The 23,778-nt window shown below is 42.7% G+C and overlaps 1 protein-coding gene and 1 long non-coding RNA gene across 8 annotated transcripts in view; one reads left to right on the plus strand and one right to left on the minus strand.

The window, feature by feature from the left end:
- Positions 1 to 22,012, plus strand: part of LOC142140900 (protein mono-ADP-ribosyltransferase PARP4-like) — a 200,752-nt gene extending 178,740 nt beyond the window's left edge. For all 6 annotated transcript variants that reach the window (XM_075198877.1, XM_075198878.1, XM_075198881.1 and 3 more), the window contains 4 exons: positions 6,283 to 6,336; positions 6,617 to 6,719; positions 17,738 to 17,870; positions 19,801 to 22,012. In XM_075198877.1, coding sequence (XP_075054978.1) covers positions 6,283 to 6,336; positions 6,617 to 6,719; positions 17,738 to 17,870; positions 19,801 to 19,978 — 468 coding nt within the window. In that variant the 3' untranslated portion in view covers positions 19,979 to 22,012. The remainder of the gene's footprint in view (positions 1 to 6,282; positions 6,337 to 6,616; positions 6,720 to 17,737; positions 17,871 to 19,800) is intronic.
- LOC142140903 (uncharacterized) overlaps positions 1 to 23,778 on the minus strand; it is a 96,531-nt gene that overhangs the window by 69,067 nt on the left and 3,686 nt on the right. The window lies entirely within an intron of this gene.

The raw sequence follows: 23,778 nt of genomic DNA on the forward strand, positions 1-23,778 counted from the left end.
CCTGTGATCATGACAGTATACTCTGGCAATGGATGGTACCGGTGAACCCTCAGCCAGAGAGTTACTTCAACACCTGGCACGCCGTATCGATCAGCAGGAATATTATCACGGACAGCTCCTACAAGGCCTAGCTTCTCACCTGGATTCTCTTCAAGGTGCCCTGGTTACTCCAGTGGCCCCACCCGCACCTACCTCTCCTGCTATTCTTCTGTAGCAGTCGCACCAGCCTCTCCCGTCTCCTCCTCTGTTGGGAATTTGCATATTCCCCCTCCTGACAAGTACGATGGGGATCCAAACAGGTGTCGGGGATTCTTGAATCAGAGCTCCATCCAATTTGTGTGGCTATTAAATTTCTCGTCCGAACTAACTAAGGTAGCGTACATTATCTCTCTACTCTCACTGGCAGGCGCTCACCTGGGCATCCCCACTCTGCGAGTGTAAAGATCTGCTATTGCGAAACTCATTCTCTTTCATTTTCAGGTAAATCTTTGAAGAGTCTGACTGAGTCTCTTCTGCAGCCTCCAGCATATTAAAACTATGTCAGGGGTATGATAGCAGCTTATTGGCAGGGCTTTGAAGCCAACTCATCTTTAATGAGGTCCACTAGAGAACTTTCTTGGGACTTGGATGTTCTCATCTCGTTGACGTTAAGGTGGACATTCGGTACAGGTAGCGTACCCAAGAGAGAGAACACTCTTGCATCTCTACTCCTCGCTTAGCACCCAGATTTCTGAATCCGGCCTTGGCTGCAGAGGAACCCATGCAGATTGATCATTCTCGTCTTACCTTGAAGGATTCAAGAAGAATCTATGCCTTTACTATGCAGGCCCAGGTCATATCTTGTCCAACTGTCATAAGAGACCGGGAAGCGCAAGATCCTGATGTGTTCCAGGGAGGCCGATCTAGGATTCAAAGCTTCCTCACCCTGCTTCCGCGATGATCGTATTTTCTTATGCCGGTCATCATACACTCTTCTAAAGGTCCAGTACCTCTCCGAACTTTATTTCTGCCTCCTTGGTTTCTGAACTCCATCTGCCTGTCTCAACCGTCCTTGCTGATTGCTGTGGATGGCAACTGGGTGGTCAATGGTTCCATTACCAAAACCTCTTGGCCAGCATATATGCAGACTGGTCTTCTTCACTATGAGTGGATCACCTTCCTGGTACTCCCACAAATGATTAATCCCATCACTCTACCCTGACTGAGGAGCCATTGCTCAGGTTGACTGACATCTCGCCCAGGTTACATCATGGGGGGCCACATTGTACTAAACACTGCCTGCAATCATTCTCTCTTCCTGCCGTCAGTACCAGATGTCATACTCTGTGTCCAGAATATGCCTTGCCTTCAGCCTACACCTCCTACTTCGAAATCTACAGTAAGGTGGATGCTGAGACTCTTCCTCCTCACTGGTCTTTGGATTTAACCATAGAACTTATTCCTGGAAAAACATTCCAAGAGTTAAGACCTACTCCCTCTCTCTACCAGAGAGCAGACCATGTCAAAGTACATTACTGAAAATCTTGAGTGCGGAGTCATTGAGAAGTCCTCCTCCCGAACGGGCGGTGAATTCTTCCTTATCAAAAAGAAGGACGTTTCTTTGAAACCCTGCATTGATTACCGGCAACCAAAGGTGATCACACAGTTAGCCTTCATTTCGGAGCTTTTCAATCATATCCGGGGTGCCCAAATATTTTCCAAGTTAGACCTTTGAGTGGCCTATAATCTTATTAGGATCCACCAGGGAGACAAGTTGAAGACGGCCTTTAACACCTGTGATGGGCATTATGAATACCTTGTTATAAATTTTGGACTATGTAATGCTCCTGCTATTTTCCAAGGATTTGTCAATAATATTTTCCATGACTTACTCTACCACTCGGTGGTTGTCTTCCTGGGCGACATCCTGATCTTCTCCAGACATTTGGTTTCCCATCGGTTCCTTGTGAATGAAGTACTCAAGTGTCTTCGAGACAATCATTTAGGTTGCAAATTTTAGAAATACCTCTTTGAAGTCCCTAGGGAACTTTTCCTAGGTTACATTGTATCTGGTACTGGGTTGTCTATGGATCCTGAGAAGGTAGTAGCCACCATCAAGTGGCCCCAACCCTTGGGCTTAAGGGTGATAGAACGCTTAATTGGATTCGCTAATTACTATCAACAGTTTATCAAAGACTTCTCTTCTCTCATATCTCCCATCACTCCCCTCGCCCTCAAAGGGGCACATCCTAAATCTTGTTCGACCGAAGCTATTATGGCTTATATCTCTAAAAAAAAAGCCTTCTCATCAGCCAGATCTATCCTGGTTCTTCTTTCTAGAGATAGATGCTTCCTCTGTGGGAGTTGCGGCTATCCTGTCCCAAAAAGATTCTTCGGGGAGATTCCATCTGTGTGGTTTCTTCACCAAAAGATTTACCTCTAGCAAGAAGAACTACGGCACTGTGGACAAGGAATTACTGGTGATCAAAGCCGCCCCAAAAGTGTTACGGTTGGCGACTATTGATATAAGCAGGAGACAGGGGTCTTCGCCTACAGCAGCTGCCTTTTCCGTAGAGCTTGTTGCTCTCACATGTACTGGAATGTCCCCAGGTCTTAAGTTCTTGCGTATTGTAAGCTGAAATGCAATACTGCCGTAAGGAGATAGAAGGCGGTAACCAAGATAGGAGTGGGTGGTCAGGAGCAAGCCAGTCAGGGGTCCGTAGCAGGCAGAGTAGTCAGGAACAGGCCAAAGGGTCAGGGCTGGCAGTGAGCAGGGATATCCAAATAACAAACTAGAGGTCAGGGCAATCAAAGTTCAAGCAGGGTCCAAAAAACAAAGCCATGGGTGACAACAGGAATTAGTCAGGGATATCAGCAGAGTAACAACAAAGTAGGTCATCAATCCTGCAGGGAGGCTAAGCCGTTCCTGCCTTAAATATTGACATGCACCAATGAGACTGGTGACATTCATATAGCCAAAACCAGTTAGTTAATGATTTAAGGTATTATACGAACGTGTCAGCTGGCCAGGGCATGGTGGTGAATGCTAAGCATCCCGGCCGTTGCCACGGTGACTGTTGAGAAGATGGAAGTGATGTCCGGGCTGTTGTCATAGCAACCGGGACTCGAATCGAGGAAGCAAGCTGCAGGTCGCCGCGGCTTGTATCAAAAAGAATGAGGGCATCTTCTGGTGGGGGCTAAACACGCGGTCACAGTACTCACAAACCATAAGAACCTCACATATCTCCAATCTGCTCAATACCTTAACCCACGTCAAGCTTGTTCCTCCTGATTCATTGCTCGCTTCAACCTGATTCTAACATGTGGTTTTAAAAACTTTTGTTCGTTCGTTCGATAATTCTGACCCATAGTTGACCCTACCAGTATAGTTGCTCTCACTGGGATCACCTTTAAGACCTCTCCTGGCCACTCTTATTTGGATCCGAACAAATAAATGAGAATAATAATAATAATAATAATAACTTGCGACCTAAAACGTTCAAATGGGCCCATAACTCCAACTGTGCTGGTCATGTCAATATAAAGAAAACCCTCTCTCTCCTTTCCAGGTATTACTGGTGGCCTACCATCCACTCGGATATGCTGCAATATATCAAAGCCTGTGATGTCTGTGCCGGGCTTAAGGTTCCCAGACAGCAAGCTTCTGGACCTTAGCTTCCACTACCCATTCCAGAGAGACCACGGACAAGTATTTTGATGGATTTTATCACTAAGTTGCCAGTCAGTCATGGTTTTAATATTATCTGGGTAGTTGTAGACTGATTCTCCAGGATGGCACACTTTATTCTTCTCAAAGAACTACCTTCGGCCCATGCCTTGGCAACCGTGAAGATACCGGGTCTTCTGGACCAATTCTACCCACTTCACACTGGCTGGTCATCCACAGGTGCCTTCCTATGACAGGGAAGTCTACCCAGTATCTTCTAAGGTTCTTATTAGTCACTCAGGCAAATGTAGTTAGAAAGTAAAGCAAGACCTGGAACTCTTGATAAGGACATACTCTTCCAAAAACTGATACGATTTGAGATTCTCACTTGGCAGAATTTGTCCACAATAATCACATGCACAAATTCACTGGTTCCAGCCCATTCTTTATCACCTATGGTTCCCATCACATACTGCCTGAATTCTCCTCTATATCCACCTCTGTTCTCCTGGTAGTTGAAACACTGGCACAAAATTTTTATCAAATTTGGTGTTAAGCCAATTCTAAACTAGTTGAATATTCCCAACAATACAAAGGAAATGCTGACTGCCATCGTAAGCCGATTCCTCACCTTCAAGTGGGTGACATCGTTTGACTGTCTACTCGTAATTTGAGCCTTTGTGTTCCCACTATGAAACTTTACGCATCACACAAGTTCCCTGTGCACGTGCCCCACAATGGGACACGCTTCGGAGCAGAGCTGTCGGCGGCCAATGGCATCACTCACCACTGAAATTCTAGCCTCTATATAAAGCCACACTGCCAGGCTTTTGCTGCCAGAGTATTGGGTCTCATGCCCAGCTCCAAAGTTTGTTCTATATCCTGCTTGACTCCTGGTTTGACCACTGCTATTGCCCCTGACAAATCTCCTCAGATTCTGATTTTGGCTCTCCTGATAACCTAGTTTGACTTCAGCTGCTACCTCACCAGTGATTGGCATTGAAGACCACGAGCTGCACGTCCCACGCAGCTAAGCCCATACCTCCTTGCAGGGGTCCCTGGTGAATACCGGGGGCGTGTTAGACTCCGGGGTCTCTATGTTCAGTTGCGTCAACTATTTGGAAGGCAGTTACCATCAAAACATCCCTGTGATCTCCTTGTAATAATATAGTCAATAATGACAAAACATTACATTTTTTTTTAAAAAAAGTGTTGTTTCTTGCCCCTTCCCCCATCCCCTCCTGACTGCAAACACATTTTTTGCATGCATAGTCAGCCATCATCACTAGTAATTGGCACTTAGACCAGACCTGTAGCTGGAGCAAGAGATATGTCTGAAAATCATGTATCTTAGAAATGCCTAATACTTGACTTGGATGTTGCTGTCTGTGCCTCAGATTGGCATGTCCTTACTGTACGTTGACTACGTGCATCCACCCATTCCCCAACTCTTCCCCTCCACAAAATTGTAGGCTGTCGTAAGTGTCCTTTGAAGGTGAATCGGGTTCTGCTGCACCCTGTGGTATATGGTTCGGTTATGGGCATGCGCAGAGTGATTGTGCGTATTATACGCCAATAGTGTGCTTTCTTCCAAGTGGACAGTCATCATAAACAAAATATACTTGTGAAGACTGCAGTTATCTACAGATATTATGTATGTTAAGTTGCACTTCAAAGTATCCAGGAATAACCTCCAAATTCTGACTTAAGCAACAACAATATGCACTAACATTACATTGTTACTAGATGTCAGATACACTGAAGTTTATAGAAGTTTAGTATGGAGGTACTATATGTGGAGGGAGTGGCAATGGGGAGGGCTGTAGAGGAAGACTAGAGGAACACATACCCAAATATAGTGATGCACCCCTCAGAGCTGAATTGGGATATCACCAGCAACATTACTTGTTGTGTGTTGGATGTGTGTTGTAGGCATCTCTGAACCTTTTTTTATGTTTTGAGTCTTCGATGTATAGGTTATTGATATAGCTTTCCCATGTGTCAAAAAATGTAACCCATTTTCTTTTTATAATATTGTCTCCACCCAATTTATACAGAAGATGCAAAATAATTTGTCCTTAAATAGGAAGAGAGGGGGAGCATCATGGTGGATCCATAACTGTTTGACCTTGTAGGAAAACACTTAATACGCATATTTGAGAGTGTGCGTAAGCATTTGGTGGTCGAAGTGCAGGGGATTAAGATAACCATTGAGCTAAGCCCTGCTGAATCCTAGAGTGGTCAATCACTTCATGCAATAGGTTATAATGAATAGCATTGGCCTAATGTTTGGGGGAGAAAGTGGGAGTTTTGGATCAGTGGCCTTTTCCTAGTCCGATTCGGAGAATGTCCTAATGACCCCACTTATATAATGCTGCCCTTGTAGGCATGCAAGGTAATATGCTCTTCTCATTTTAGATTTTTACAGTGTTTCTAAGAAGGTTATTGGCTGGATGACCTATTTTTTAACTGGTTAATAGTGGATATGCTACCCACCCTCCTGATTGTGCAATTATCCTCACATTACAGATATTGCCTGTTCTGAGCGTCCTTTCTAGTATTAGAGCTACTGTTACTCAGTCACATTTATTTCAAGTGTACTTATTATCTGTTTATTTTGTATTTATGTTCTACAGCCTAAAAGATTTGTGGTTCCTTCATGGTCATCTCTGTCTGCTCTCCAAAGTCAGGTAATATAATTTTTTAATCTTTTCACTGCAATATATAGGAAGCTTCAGATGTTGTACAGTTATAACATGGATGTGTTACTTTGTAACCAGAGAAAGTCTAGGGGTTAGGTGTATAGTTGAGGATAGTCATTCATAACGAGTGCACCTGAGAACATGTACGTCTGGCAGTGATTGGAATCCAGAGTCCTCGTGGCTGCAGGATCTGCTACTAGAATGAAAGTAAAGACTGAAATCCAGCATTCTATTTAATATGACTAATGGACGATGTGTTTATACTCAGGACGGATTCTGGCAACTGACTCCAGAGCTTGGAAAGTTATTACGCATCAATGTCGGCTACTTATCTGAAGTTTTTCTCATTAAAAATGGCATCTCCTCTCTGGGTAGGTTTATGTTTAAGAATTAATTTTTCCAATAAGAGTATCATGTTCTGTCATAACCTTTCTAAACATTACACATAACATATTACCATACGTATTGAGGGATAAACATAGAACACTTCCACAAAACTATTATATAAGTAGCTATTATGGCACATTTACATGCATATGTTCGGTGAGGCGATCTTGCGATGAGTTCCGCTCTACAACAGTATCGTATGAGCCAAGTTTACCTAAGGAGCAAGTCTAGAGACTGGTAGTAATAAAGACTAAAGTACCAATATCCTATTTGTACACAATATATAACAGACAATATTTTCTTGACAGCGTTATTAATAAATGCGAAAAATGAATTTACCATATAAAATATAATTAAATAGAGATTCAATTCAATTAATTGAAATTAAATTAAATGTGAATTTCCCCTTTAAAAATCCTTTCCTGCCACAGTCCAAATGTAAATGTCAATTAAGTAATGTGAATAGATGGCAACAACTTTGTATACTATAGAAGCCACACTAATTAAGTTCTATCAGTAGCAATATTAGCTGCCAATCAGAAGTGGCTAGGTAATGCTGCTGATCATCATCATTGCAACTTGTTCCAGAAGGCCTCCAGCATATGGCTCCTCACTACTTTATATGCGTCTATGTCCTGGTCTTCCACAGTTATAGTTATGTGAACACGCCCCTTACTGTACTCAGGCTATAATTGTCTGCCCCTTTCCTGCCCGCTCCGCCTCTCGTCACAAGGAGCCGCAAGTGTAAGATGGATGTAAAATCTGCATAGGTACATGTGTATGCATATATCACCTTACACAAATAAAACAGACTTACATATGTAAAAGAACCCGTATTTTACACCATAATTGTGCACACTATCTTCTTATTCTGTTTCTGGATACTCTCGTTACATCACCATACGCATTTACACTTTCCCTCTTATGACGCCTTCTTCAGTCCTTTAAACCTAATTCACCGTTTCACACAGACTTCTATATACAATATCTCCTGTAAGTATGAAATAGAATCTTTACTTGTTCAATAATGCAATAATATAATCTAAATAACATATTCTTCCACACGGTACATATAATAGATGACATTCTGTGTGTGTATACAATATCTTATGAACTATACATATGTGCCTTCGTGTATGTGTATGTATCTCAGAATTATATATATATATATATATATATATATATATATATATATATATATATATATATATTATTCCAATACATATATTCTAGTACTCATAATTAAACTTATCGAATAGGCAACTCTTGTCAATACTGCTTCACTGCTTGCTAAGATTTCTCAGTCACTACTTACAATGGCCGACCTCATACCATTGTTTGTTACAAGCACATGTTAGCAGTATGTAACTTAATGGTGGCTATATTACTAACAATGCGACCTTCAGCAACAGACCCTTGACATATTACAACTAAAGATGAGCGGGCTCGGATTTCGGAAATCCGAGCCCACCCGAACAGTGCGGATCCGACGGGATCCGAGCACTGTTCGGGTACTTCCGGGCACCAAAGGAATCCAAAACGAGGCTATGACATCCAAGTCTCGCGTCGGATCTCGCGAGACTCGGATGTCATAAATGCCCCGCTCGCGGCCGCCATCTTCATTCTCCCTGCGATCACTGAAGAGGGAGGTTGTTGAGATCCTGTGCTCTGTCCTGCTGATTAGTTTAGTCAAGTGGTGCTTTGTCCAGTGCTCTGTCCTGCTGAGTCCAGTAGTACTTTGTCCAGTGCTCTGTCCTGCTGATTCCAGTGGTGCTTTGGCCAGTATCTGTCCTGCTGAGTCCAGTGGTGCTTTTGTACTTGTCCTGTGTTTTTTTCTGCTAAGTCCATAATAATTTTATAATTATAAAAAAATCTTTAAAAAAATTCAAAAAAAATAAAAAAAAAATAATAAAAAAATAATTTAAAAAAAATATAAAAAACTAATTTAAAAAGTATAAAAAATATTCTAGAGCAATATATTCTTGCAGTCCCAAAAATAGGTAGTGCAATCTATATTACTACATTCACTGTTTCTGCAGTCCCAAAAAATAGGAACTGCAATCTATATTACTATGTTCACTGTTTCTGCAGTCCCAAAAAATAGGAACTGCAATCTATATTACAACGTTCACTCTTTCTGCAGTCCCAAAAAATAGGAACTGCAATCTATATTACAACGTTCACTGTTTCTGCAGTCCCAAAAAATAGGATCTGCAATCTATATTACAACGTTCACTGTTTCTGCAGTCCCAAAAAATAGAAACTGCAATCTATATTACTACGTTCACTGTTTCTGCAGTCCCAAAAAATAGGAACTGCAATCTATATTACAACGTTCACTGTTTCTGCAGTCCCAAAAAATAGGAACTGCAATCTATATTACTACATTCACTGTTTCTGCAGTCCCAAAAAATAGGAACTGCAATCTATATTACAACGTTCACTGTTTTTGCAGTCCCAAAAAATAGGAACTGCAATCTATATTACAACGTTCACTGTTTCTGCAGTCCCAAAAAATAGGAACTGCAATCTATATTACTACGTTCACTGTTTCTGCAGTCCCAAAAAATAGGAACTGCAATCTATATTACAACGTTCACTGTTTCTGCAGTCCCAAAAAATAGGAACTGCAATCTATATTACAACGTTCACTGTTTCTGCAGTCCCAAAAAATAGGAACTGCAATCTATATTACTACGTTCACTGTTTCTGCAGTCCCAAAAAATAGGAACTGCAATCTATATTACAACGTTCACTGTTTCTGCAGTCCCAAAAAATAGGAATTGCAATCTATATTACTACGTTCACTGTTTCTGCAGTCCCAAAAAATAGGAACTGCAATCTATATTACAACGTTCACTGTTTCTGCAGTCCCAAAAAATAGGAACTGCAATCTATATTACAACGTTCACTGTTTCTGCAGTCCCAAAAAATAGGAACTGCAATCTATATTACTACGTTCACTGTTTCTGCAGTCCCAAAAAATAGGAACTGCAATCTATATTACTACGTTCACTGTTTCTGCAGTCCCAAAAAATAGGAACTGCAATCTATATTACTACGTTCACTGTTTCTGCAGTCCCAAAAAATAGGAACTGCAATCTATATTACTACGTTCACTGTTTCTGCAGTCCCAAAAAATAGGAACTGCAATCTATATTACAACGTTCACTGTTTCTGCAGTCCCAAAAAATAGGAACTGCAATCTATATTACAACGTTCACTGTTTCTGCAGTCCCAAAAAATAGGAACTGCAATCTATATTACTACGTTCACTGTTTCTGCAGTCCCAAAGTGTGTGTGGTTTAGGGGTACGCTCTCTTGTGCTGCATATAATGGAGTACCAAAATTTGGAGGATAAAGTAGGGAAAGATCAAGACCCACTTCCTCTTAATGCTGAAGCTGCTGCCACTAGTCATGACATAGACGATGAAATGCCATCAACGTCGCCTGCCAAGGGCGATGCCCAATCTCCTAGTAGAGGGCATGTAAAATCCAAAAAGCCAAAGTTCACTACAATTAGTAAAAAAAGAAAATTCAAATCATCTGAGGAGATACGTAAACTTGCCAATATGCCATTTACGACAGGGAGTGGCAAGGAACGACTTAGGCCCTGGCCCGTGTTCATGACTAGTGGTTCAGCTTCACCCAAGGATCTAAGCCCTCCTCCTCCCCTCCCCTCCAAAAAAATTAAGAGTTATGCTGTCAGCAACAACACAGCAAACAACTCTGCCTTCTAAAGAGATGTCATCACAAATCCCCAAGGCGAGTCCAAGGGTGTTGGTGGTTGCGAAGCCTGACCTTCCCATCACTGCACGGGAAGAGGTGGCTCCTTCCACCATTGGCAGCACGCCCTCTGCATATGCTGGAAGGATCACCCACAGTCCAGTTACAGATTTGGCTAATGAAGGTGTCAATTTTGTACACTGGGAGGAGGATATTGATGCAGCTGGCGCTGAGGAGGAACTTGACGAGGAGGATGCTGATGTGGTTATCTTAAATGAGGCACCAGGGGGGGAAACAGTTGTTGTCCATGGGATGAAAAAGCCCATCGTCATGCCTGGTCAGAAGACCAAAAAATCCACCTCTTCTGTCTGGAGTTATTTTTATCCCAATCCGGACAACAAATGTATGGCCATATGTAGCTTATGTAAAGCTCAAATAAGCAGGGGTAAGGATCTTGACCACCTAGGGACATCCTCCCTTATACGTCACCTGAAGAACTTTCATAATTCAGTGTTTAGTTCAGGACCTGTGGCTAGGACCGTCAGCAGTCCAGGGACACCTAAATCCCTTGGTCCTGTTGGATACACACCACCAACACCCTCCTCGTCAACTTCCTCCACGATCTCCATCAGATTTAGTCCTGCAGGCCATGTCACCAGCCAGACTGAATCCTCTTCAATACGGGATTCATCCGAGGAATCCTGCAGCGGTACGCCTACTACTGCCGCTGCTGCTGTTGCCGCTGGTAGTCGGTCATCTTCCCAGAAAGGAAGTCGCAAGAACGCTACGTCTTTCACCAAACAGTTGAACATCCAACAGTCGTTTGCCATGACCACAAAGTACGACAGTAGTCACCCTATTGCAAAGCGGATAACTGCGGCTGTAACAGCTATGTTGGTGTTAGACGTGCATCCGGTGTCCGCCATCAGTGGAGTGGGATTTAGACGGTTCATGGAGGTATTGTGTCCCCGGTACCAAATCCCGTCTAGATTCCACTTCACTAGGCAGGCAATACCCGGGATGTACAGAGAAGTACGAACAAGTGTCCTCAGTGCTCTGAAAAATGCGGTTGTACCCACTGTCCACTTAACCACTGACATGTGGACAAGTGGTTCAGGGCAAACGAAGGACTATAAAACTGTGACAGCCCACTGGGTAGATGCATCGCTTTCCGCAGCAGCTGCATCAGTAGCAGCATCTCCACAACGGCTGCTCGTTCCAAGGCAGGCAACGTTGTGTATCACCGGTTTTAATAAGAGGCACAACGCTGACAACCTCTTAGAGAAACTGAGGGAAATAATCTCGCAGTGGCTTACCGCACTTAGACTCTCCTGGGGATTTGTGGTGTCAGACAACGCCAGTAACATTGTGCGGGCATTACATATGGGCAATTTCCAGCACGTCCCATGTTTTGCCCACAACGTTAATTTGGTGGTGCAGCATTACCTGAAGAGTGACAGGGGTGTGCAGGAGATGCTTGCGGTGGCCCGCAAAATTGCTGGACACTTTCGGCATTCTGCCAGTGCCTACCGCAGACTCGAGCAACATCAAAAAAGGCTGAACCTGCCCTGCCATCACCTCAAACAAGAGGTTGTAACGCCCTGGAACTCCACCCTCTATATGCTGCAGAGGATGGAGGAGCAGCAAAAGGCCATTCAAGCCTACACAGCCACCTACGACATAGGAAAAGGAGTGTGGATGCGTCTTAGTCAAGCGCATTGGAGACTGATTTCCGTGTTGTGCAAGGTTCTCCAGCCGTTTGAACTTGCCACACGAGAAGTCAGTTCCGACACTGCCAGCTTGAGTCAGGTGATTCCCCTTATCAGGCTGTTGCAGAAGCAGCTGGAGAAAGTGAGGGAGGAGCTGTTAAAGCATTGCGATTCCACCAAGCATGTAGCTCTTGTGGATGAAGCCCTTCGTACGCTTTGCCAGGATACGAGGGTGGTCACTCTTTTAAAGTCAGAGGAATACATTCTGGCCACTGTGCTGGATCCTCGGTTTAAAGCGTATGTTGTGTCTGTTTCCGGCGGACACAAGTCTACAGCGGTGCAAAGACCTGCTGGTCAGGAGATTGTCCTCTGAAGAGGAACGTGACATGCCAACAGCTCCTCCTTCATTTTCTTCAACACCTGTGGCTGCGAGGAAAAAGCTCAGTTTTCCTAAAAGACCCGCTGGCGGGGATGCTGAGAACATCTGGTCCGGACTGAAGGACCTGCCAACCATTGCAGACATGTCTACTGTCGCTGCATTGGATGCTGTCACAATTGAAAAAATGGTGGAGGATTACTTTGCTGACACCATCCAAGTAGACATGTCAGACAGTCCTTATTTTTACTTGCAGGACAAAAAGGCAGTTTGGAAGCCCCTGTACAAACTGGCTATATTTTACCTGAGTTGTCCCCCCTCCAGTGTGTACTCGGAAAGAGTTTTTAGTGCAGCGGGGAACCTGGTCAGTGAGCGGCGAAGGAGGTTGCTTCCGCAAAACGTTGAAAAAATGATGTTCATAAAAATGAATTATCAATTCCTCAATCAAGAACAGCGCTGCCCTCCAGAGACTACAGAGGGACCTGTGGTTGTGGAGTCCAGCGGGGACGAATTGATAATGTGTGAGGAGGAGGAAGTACACACTGTAGGAGGAGAGGAATCAGAGGTTGAGGATGAGGACGACATCTTTCCTCAGTAGAGCCTGTTTAGTTTGTACAGGGAGAGATGAATAGCTTTTTTGGTGTGGGGGCCCAAACAAACCAATCATTTCAGCCACAGTAGTTTGGTAGGCCCTGTCGCTGAAATGATTGGTTTGTTAAAGTGTGCATGTCCTATTTCAACAACATAAGGGTGGGTGGGAGGGCTCAAGGACAATTCCATCTTGCACCTCTTTTTTTTTCTTTGCCAGCTCGTTTTGTGGGGGTCCAAACAAACCAATCATTTCAGCCACAGTTTTGTAGGCCCTGTCGCTGAAATGATTGGTTTGTTAAAGTGCGCATGTCCTATTTCAACAACATCAGGGTGGGTGGGAGGGCCCAAGGACAATTCCATCTTGCAACTCTTTTTTTGGCATTATGTGCTCTTTGGGGCCTAGTTTTTCAAACTGCCATCCTGTCTGCCACTGCAGTGCCACTCCTATATAGTCATCCTATGGCAAAGCGGATAATTGCGGCCGTAACAGCTATGTTGGTGTTAGACGTGCGTCCGGTGTCCGCCTACTGTGCAGTGAAATTTAGACGGTTGATGGAAGCATGTACCAAATCCCGTCGAGATTCCCCTTCAATAGGCAGTCCAGAAATATTACTATCAGATATTAAACTACGTTCACTGTTCCTGCAGTGCAGAAATATTAGTATCAGATATTAAACTACGTTCACTGTTCCTGCAGTGCATAAATATTAGTATCAGATATTAAAGTACGTTCACTGTTCCTGCAGTGCATAAATATTAGTATCAGATATTAAAGTACGTTCACTGTTCCTGCAGTGCATAAATATATTAGTATCAGATATTAAAGTACGTTCACTGTTCCTGCAGTGCATAAATATTAGTATCAGATATTAAACTACATTCACTGTTCCTGCTACATCAAAAAAGCATGAACCTGCCCTGCCATCAACTAAAACAAGAGGTAGTGACGCGCTTGAACTCCACCCTCTATATGCTGCAGAGGATGGAGGAGCAGCAAAAAAGCCATTCAAGCCTACACAGCCACCTATGATGGGCCACGTGTTTGTGCCGCCCACTTGTGTCGCTTTGCTTAGACATCCAGTTACCTCAGTGCAACCTTTTGGACTAAAAACAATATTGTGAGGTGTGAGGTGTTCACAATAAGTGGAAATAAATGTTATTGAGCTTAATAATAGTGTAGGAGTGAAAAATAAATAAATATGGATTTTAGCACTTTTTATGCTTTTTTTAAAAAAAAATCAGAACCCAAAATCAGAACCCTCTCGTGGGATGTTTTGGCAAAACAAATCAGAACCCAAAACCTCAAGCTAATCAGAACCCAAAACACCAAAAGTGGCCGGCGCACACCCTTAATTACAACCAGTATTAGCAAGTCCACCACCAATATCTCTCCATCAGTCATTGTCCACTAATTTCCCTTTGGTCTCACAGGTGGAGGGGATGTCCATAAACATCCCAGCAAAACTATGTGCAGCCATTACTTTACACACATAGGGGGTGAAAGCCAGCAAGGCAAACACAATACAATGCATTTCAATGTATGCAATCTTTCCCAAGGAAGAATTTCCCAAACAATCTTATCTTAACTTATCTCATACAAGAGTATTTTCTATTTTATCACATATCTGTTTGTCCAGCCATTACACAGTGTCTTCTCCAGACATGTCCCACAGCCCCAGGGGGAGGGAGCACACACCAGTAAGGCAAACTAGCAAATACAGTCTGTATTAAAATCAACAACCAGTATTTTGCAAAACTAATACTGCACTTCAACATAACACTGCAGTCTTTGTAAATATCACCTTGCTGACATATCCAGCAGGGACATGAGGTCTATTGTACGGCACGATCCAAGTCTTAGGATATTACTAATTTCAAAAACCTTAAACTACATTACTTCTGAAGCGCAATAACATTTACTACAATAACAATATCTAATTCTATGACTTCTGTAGCTACTTCACTACTTCATGCTTACAGAGCCGTAACTTAGAATTCTAGCGCCTGGGGCGAGAAAGACAAATGACGCCCCCCCTAGCACTCAATTTTAACAAAATGTACCTATAATATTCCGAAATTGCGCCCCCCTTCAGAGTTGCGCCCTGGGCGGTCGCCCCTGTCGCACAGCCTTAGTTACGGCCCTGCTTACAGTGTTACCCTAAACAAAACTGCATTACTAGATACCATTTCATTTTCTAGTAACATTCTCTCTCTCTCGCTTCTTCTCTCTTCTTCTCTCTCTCCTCTTCTTTCTTCTCCTGTCATATCAGTGGAGGGGGGCAGCATGTGAGAAATCTTGAAATATATATATATATATATATATATATATATATATATATATATATAATGTATATCTATCTATCTGTCTATAGATAGATATACATACATAGAGAGATTTTATATATATATATATATATATATATATATATATATATATATATATATATATATTGGACAAGTTTTGCCCTATTGTAGGAGGCACTGCGTGACCATATCTGTGCCTATGACCTTTCCCTGTCTCACCTTGAACTAGTCATTTTCCTTTAGTGGAGACCAATGCTGGTTAGTCCCTAAAATCATCTTTATCATGTTATTTATATAGCACCACTAATTCCGCAGCGCTGTACAGAGAACTCATTCACATCAGTCCCTGCCCCATTGGAGCTTACAGTCTAAATTCCCAACACACACACACACATACACGCACACCAAGAGAGACTAAGGTCAATTTGATAGCAGCCAATTAGCCTACTAGTATGTTTTTGGAGTGTGGGAGGAAACCGAAGCACCCGGAGGAAACTCACTCAAACACGGGGAGAACATACAAACTCCACACAGATATGGCCATGGTCGGGAATCGAACTCATGGAGTGAGGTGCGGCAGAAAAATCCACACACTCTGGGTCTCATTAAAGGTTAGGAGCAAAGCCAAAATAGGACCAAAATTGCAACTTGGAAAAACCATGTTGCACTGTAGAGTTTTTATGTTTTTATTCTTTATTTAAAGTGGAAACAGTGTGTACAGTACAAACAGCATGGTGTTCAGGAAAAAGATAAATAACAATGTATAAGTATACAAGAGAGTTCCTCTGATTTGTATGTGTTATATCAAAGGGAGGTGGGTGAAGGGAGAAGGGGAGGAGAAGAAAAGGAGGTGGGGGCAGTAGGAAAGGCACTAACAGTATCAAAATATATTTCTTAGAATACTACGTATAACACATCCGGGGACAAACGTAATATCCAATTAAGGATCAAACACCAAGGCAGAGAAAAATCTTACATACGGTGCACCACACCCAGTCTGGGAGATCCAGAGGCGGCCCAAAGATTATGTTCCAATTACGGAAGGATGAGCCGAGGTGGATAGACAGCTACGGCTCACTTGTCAATACCACGGGGCCCATACCTTGTCGAATTTGTGATTTGTTGTGGAGGTAGTATGTAATACTCTCCATGCTTGCAACATACCAAATGTAATTCTGTAGTTACTGCATAGAGGGAGGGTTAGGGTCTTTTCAATGCTTGGCTATTAGAGATTTAGTGGCCGCCAGTATATGAAAGAGAAGCTTGTTGGACGGGGTGCTCTTATCCAGTATGGGGCGAGAGAGAAGGAATGACATGGGGTCCTTAACAACCTATTGTCGGACACGGAATTAATAAGCGCAAGGACCAAGGTTCAGAAAGGAACTATACGGGGGCAGGTCCACCAGATATGTAGTATCGTACCCCTCTGGCCACATTCCCGCCAACAGCTCGGCTTGGCCGTGGGATACATTCTGGACAGCTTGTCTGGGGTGTAATACCACCGATAGTGCAATTTATAAGCCGTTTCCTTAATTGACGTAGAGATCGAGCTCTTAGCAATCCCCTCTCTGACCTCCTCCCAACAATATTCATCTGGGGGGGTCCTAGATTCTTATCCCATTCCCATTCGTGCCGGCCTGGCGCGTCAAAGGTGGTCTCAATAAGCCAATTATAGATCCCGGAAATCATCCCTTTAGTTGGTGGGGTATGGAGACACATACGCTCAAAAAGAGTGGGGGTTCGGAGGGCTTCAAGAGGAGGCAATGACATAGCCGAACCTGGAAATATTCAAAGAAGAGCGGGCGAAAAGATATAAATTTATGGTGGAGATCCGACATAGAGGCCCAAGTTTCATTATCGACCAGGTCCGAAACCACTTACATTCCCACCCGTGACCAGTGTTTAAATTGCTGTGACGAGTTACTTGGAGGGAAGCGTGGGTTGTTCCAAATGGAAGTCAGGGGTAACACATGGAAGGACAAGCACTGTAGAGTTTTAGAGTTGGGAGGGGGCATGTCCTGGCTCAACTCTAAATTGAAATGTCAAAATAAAGCTGTCCAGTATGTATGTGCCACGTGTACAAGCTGACAGTATTTTCCCTGTATGCACAAAATGTTGCTCCCCCTGCATTGCAACATGGTTTGTCCAGGTGCAAATTTGGTCCATTTTGTTTTCTTTGCGCCTAACTGTAAATGAGGCCCTCTGTTTTTTAATATGTTAAAATGTCAGAATATTTCTTTTTTTTTCCTCACTATCTTTTTCCTTTTTTTTTCTTTTTCCATTTTGTTTTTAAAAGGTTCCAGAGGAACAGAGGAGATTTATAAACTGATTGCTACACTGCTAGTGCTGCAAATAATCCGCATTTATAATCTGCTGGATGAAATCAAATTTAAGAGTTTGATGAAACTCGATCAGTCTCTACCAACAAGGTACATTTGAAATAATACCAGCTGCTTCTATAAGGTGATCGTATATAAATATTGGATTCAATTTCAGTTATTTTCTCCCTTCAGCCATCACTCCTTTAGACTAAAATATAACACCCATTTGTGGTATATCTAAACTCTGGAGAGCTAACTAGTTACATTTGGCTACAGAAATGGAGATGCACCAATTCTGTAACACACAATACAAGCAAAACATGTATTTTGTCTAATTACAACTATTTTCCCCATTTAATGTACTTAATATATGCACTGAATATGGATATTTGAAGAAAAATAGAGAAAAAAAGAGTCTTTAGGAAACTAACATCCAAAACCAGAACTCATCTTGCCTATGAAGGAGTACAATTACAGTATCAGGTAGTGAAAGTAACATTAAATTGCAGTTATTTTGATAATTTTATATTATTTTACAGTATTACTATATCTTACATAATAAAAATATTTAATAATAAATAAGAAGAAATAATAATAACACAGGTTTCTTCCTTGCTCATCCCCCTCCCCTGCAAGTCACATATATTCCTACATTGGTCTTCTAGAAACCTGGACAAATAAGGCGTGGTCACACCCCACAGGGGGCTTGCCTAGGCTCTTCAGAAGCACTATGGGGACCCCAGCCCCTCTTCTTCCCTGAAATCACCCTTGAATTGATGTATGTATCAGTGACAAGTGTGTGATGTCCCCTCTCAACATGGATAGTCCCCTCAAATTGGGACTGTCCCAGCTAAATTGGGACAATTGGAAGGTATAAAATGATGGTCATTGCACAAATAATGCTAGGTCCCAAACATTTATCATTCCATGCTCCAATTACTTCTACCCTTAGAATATGTGCTGCATAATGTGAAAATAAAAAATTAAAAGGTAAATCTAAAATGCATGTATTTGATGTATACCAATGTCAGACTTTGTACAAAGTATACATACTTTATCTCCCTGCACTCTGGAGAACTAGCCTATTATAGTTGAGGTATCTCTGTTCGAGTAATAGTAACTTGGTGAAAATCATGGAAATGTAGACAGACGGCAGGCACAAAGGGAGTCGGAGGAGGGGAGCAAGCGCTCCCCTCTACTGAGGAGGAGCGAAGTGAAGAGAGTGAGCATGGAGAGGGGGTTAGGTAGAAGGCTGGTAGGCTTTGCGGAAGAGATGAGTTTTGAGTGCCCGTTTGAAGGAGCACAGGTTAGGGGACAAACGGATGGAGCGTGGGAGGTCATTCCAGAGGAGGGGGGCAGCTCGGGAGAAGTCTTGAATTCTGGAGTGGGATGAGGTGATCAGAGTGGAGGAGAGGTGACGGTCATTGGCCGATCGCAGGGATCGGACGGAAGTGTGGATGGAGAGGAGATTCGAGATATAAGGGGCAGTGGAGTGGGAGAGAGCCTTGTAGGTGAGGATAAGGAGTTTAAAAAGGATTATGTAAGGGAAGGGGAGCCAGTGTAGGGGAAGGCAGCAGAGGAGCGGCGAGAAAGGAAGATAAGCTTCGCAGCCGCATTGAGTATAGAACGAAGGGGGGCAAGGCGAGAGCAGGGGAGTCCGGTGAGGAGAAGGTTACAGTAGTCCAGCCAGGAAATGATAAGCGTGTGGATAATAGTTTTGGTTGCTTCCTGAGATAGGAAGGGCCGGTTGATGATGATGTAAAGTAAGGAAGTAAGGCAAAACCATTTTGCATTGGAGGGGGAGGTCAATTTAAAATGTGATGGCAGATTTATTGTTGAAGTAGAGCATGGCCTAGATCAACTTTAAATTTCAGTCTACAAATAAGCTATCAAGTATGTGTGTGCTACGTGCAAAATCAGCCAGTAATTTCCTTATCTGCAAAATAATAAACTCATTTGCACCCCTAATTGCAAAGTATATACATAGTCTGTTTATGTCCTGCATTGTTTTCTAACACTTGTCTCTTTCTTTCTACAGTCTGTCCTATCCAAGCATTAAAAGAGCCATCGAGTGGGCAGTAAAAACTGACCGACAATACCCGGGCATCTGTAACCGACTTGGTTTGGGGAAAGATTGGGATCATGCAACTCGCCAGTTATTGGGCAAGGAGCCCGTATCTGCTGCCTCTGATCTTTACACAGCTATAAGTCATTAATACCTATGCAATCTTAATCTGTCTTTTATTGTGTTTGGTGGAACAATGTATCCAGCTTAGGTGATGAAGAATTACATTTTTATTGCTATCCTAGTAATTACATAATCTGATGGAATTAATACAGGTAACATATATCATTTAATTAAAAAAAAGTAGAAGTATATCTAGATCAGTTATTCTCAAACCTTTCTCACCTGGCCTCGCACATTTATTGCCAGTAAAAAAACAAATCATCATCTATATGTAAGCCCTTTGGACCTTTTTATACATTTTAACAGGTGTGCAAATTATGTTTATATATTTTTTCCCCAATAAGCATTTTAACACATTTATGCAAGCAGAACATTTTACTTTAAACCTTTTTACACTATTTTCATGGGCACTATTCCAAAATTCACTTTTTGTCATATTTTTTTGTTACAAGAATAACATGCATACAATATACAGTGATAAATTGATATATATTGTGACAATCCTAAGTATCAGGATAGCCATCTCCTGGGGTAGACGGTGACACAGAACACCAATCACCCAATGATAAAGTCTCAATTCAGCAAGTACGGTTTAATTAACACAAAGCTAGATTTATTGTTCAGGATAAAGGGCAAAAATCACAGAAAATAAGAAGGAAGATAATTAGTACAGTACTATGATGGGTTTATATATCTGTTTAGCCTCTTTATATCTGTCTAATTGAGGCTAGTGGACCTTACCTAAAATTAAGATAATTTTTTCCAGTTTAATAAGCACTGATTAACTGTGTAACTTACAATCTAGAGGAGGGTGGAGACAGAAGGATCAAGTGCAACAGTTTAGTGTGGCGTATGGACCAGGTGATGGGGCATTGTGGAAAAACATGAAAATCAATCACCACGGTTGAGGTACATAGTGGTGAAGAGGGAGTCCAGGCAGGGGGCTTAACTACCAGAGACTTCTAGTGAAATAATAGTGTCTCCTTTAGGTGCAGGGCTGCTGTACAAGCAGTTGGGAGGCAGCTGGGCCTAGGGGAGGTCACAGGAGGATATGTCAGGCCTGCAGTCACTGGGAGTTCCCCTACTTTCATGCTCTCCAGGTGGCTACAGAGTGAGCCAACTTGCTGTGCTCTGTGTTTATCTTCATTTCCCTCTGGTGGGAGCCTCAATCTGTCCGAGGCCTGAGTTGTGTAGTGGTCTGGGATGAACACAGAGGGGCTGAGCGGTAGAGTGGCTGCATGGGAGGTGGTGGCAGTTGTTTAGGACATAGTGCCTTCCTGGCAGTTCCGGGAGCTGGAGGTCCCAGGAGCTACATCAAATGGCGCAACAGTTCAGGACGGACAATGAGGGGCAAAAACTTTTAAGCGGCTCCATGGGAAGTCGGTCACCAGGCCTACCATGGCAGGACTCAAGGTGACAAGACAGAGGCCTATTCTGCTCTGGCAAGTGGTGGGCACGGCAGTTCAAACTCAGAACCCCCATCCCCAGTGGTTAACTATAGGATCAAAATGCTTGTCATCTCCTCAGGTCAGTCATTGCGGTGTTTCTGAAGTCCCAGAGATCAATCCTCATCCCTATACTGATAATAGTACAGCGATTCCACCTTCTAGTTGAACTTCATTTCTAGGCACATTTTAACAAATGTAATAAAAACACACAAGAATTACACATTATAAGTACAGTCCTAATATTCTCTCAGTGTTAAATAAATGAGTCTAATCCAAGTAGTTTTGGGGGAAAATCCTTTAAAAGTTTAAACTAATTAAGAATGAATAAGTGGGTTGGATGTTAGAGTGGATTTTTTACTGTTCCCACCATGCGTATTGTCCTGAGCAAAGGGGTGTTTCCAAAGACTCTGTGCCCGGACATTTCATAAATGACCCTTATATTGGGAGTAATTATTTGATGAAAATATGTGGGATTTGTCTTGATTTACTGCATTTGCTCAACAATTCTCTCATTTAATAATTTGTGTTAGCAAATTTTGTCCATGAAGGTTACTATAGTTTTTAAAAATGCATTCATGCTTTACTACAAATAAATGTTTTGTTCTCTAAAAGAACCTGGATTCTGGGATGTTTATTTCAATCTGAAGCAATTAATTAAACTAAAATCAATAAGGTAATTTTTGGGAGTTCCTATGTAGCACCCAACAGGGTACTTCTTGATTCACATACAGTAAGCTAGGTAGCACAGATTGCTAATTGATTGTTAATTGTAAGGACCAATGACAGGAATTGGTTTTGAGGTGGTGTGTGCCACTGTGCAGCTCATATCTGCAGAGAACTGAAGGTTGGATCTCGCGGGGAGAGCGAGCTTCCTGCCACTATCCACAGCAGCCATGAGGAAGCAGCTGGTTTAGGTATAGGGGTTTACATCTAGCCTTTTTGTTTTGTATACATATATGGGCATTTATATTGCCACGCAGCTGGTACCACATACAATATGAGATATACCGAGCGCGGGCTTATTGCCAAGCAGCTGGTACCATAAATAATGTGGGATATACCAAGCGCAGGCTTGTTTTTCTCTGGTTTTTTTTCAATATATTGCCTTTTTGTCATAGCAGCTGTCCATTAAGCCTTTTTTTTTTTTTTTTTTATAATTTTTATTTTCAGTGGTCAATCAAGAAAATACAGACAGCAAAACTATAACACTGTGTAGCATGCACAGTAAAATCACAACAGTTATTGTGGTGTATCGCATATTAGGAAACCTTTAGACAAAAATGACCGGTTTTTACATTTTTAAAGAGTAATATAAAATGGGTGTAGGAACAAAATGGATTGTGGGGGAAGGGTGAGGGGGGTAGGACCACAAAGATAAGCACTGTAAGTATTTAGAGGATAACTAGGGTGTGTTGAGCCTATAGCAGAGGGGGAGATATGTGTCGGGAAGAGTTAGGGTCATCGCACATGGGTCAGGTCGGAGGACGTGGAGCGTTGAGGGGGGAAGGTGTGTTCCACGGCTAGCCATGGAGCCCAGACTTGACTGAAGACGTGGCCTCTATCGTGGAGGTAGTACGTAATCTCCTCCATAGCGGCCACGTGCCAAATCTGCTTCTTGAGAGCCAAAAGGGATGGAGGTGAGGTCTTTTTCCAATTAAGGGCTATGAGTGATTTGGCTGCTGTCAGGATGTGGGCAGTTAATTTCTTGGAGAATTTGTCCAGGAGTGTAACATAAAAGAAATATCCAGGGATCTTTCGGGATAGGAGCTTCAAAAAGGGTATTTAGGAAACTATGGACTGAATCCCAGAAGGTGGTGATAATCGGGCAAGACCACCAAATATGAAACATCGTACCCCTTTGGCCACAGTCCCGCCAACAGCAGGGCGAGGAAGAGGGAAACATTCTATGGAGTCTTGTGGGAGTGTAATACCAACGGTAATAAATTTTGTAAGACATTTCCTTGAGTTTAGTTGATATGGAGCATTTAGCTATCCCCAGTCTCATGTCCTCCCAAGCCTCTTCATCCGGGGGTGACCAAGGTCCTTTTCCCACTCGTCTTCATGAGGGTTTGGAGAGGGAAGGGCAGAAGTGAGAAGAATGCTATATATTTGAGAAATCATGCCCTTGTCCAAGGGATGTTTTCTACAAAGAGATTCAAATGGAGTAAGGTCCCTAAGAACATAGGTTGGTGGCAGGGATCGCAAGAAATGATTAATTTGGAAGAATTCAAAGGGGCTGAGGATTTGGGACGGGGATTGGGGTTGGAGATCCGCTAGCAAAAGCCAGCGGCCCTGTTTGGAAAAATCTACTGGAAATTTAAGCCCTGCACGAGACCAGTTACGGTGGGTTGTAGAGGCAGATCCGGGAAGGAACACCGGG

This window comes from Mixophyes fleayi, chromosome 2, assembly GCF_038048845.1.
Source record: "Mixophyes fleayi isolate aMixFle1 chromosome 2, aMixFle1.hap1, whole genome shotgun sequence".
In the NCBI taxonomy this organism is placed as follows: Eukaryota; Metazoa; Chordata; class Amphibia; order Anura; family Limnodynastidae; genus Mixophyes; species Mixophyes fleayi.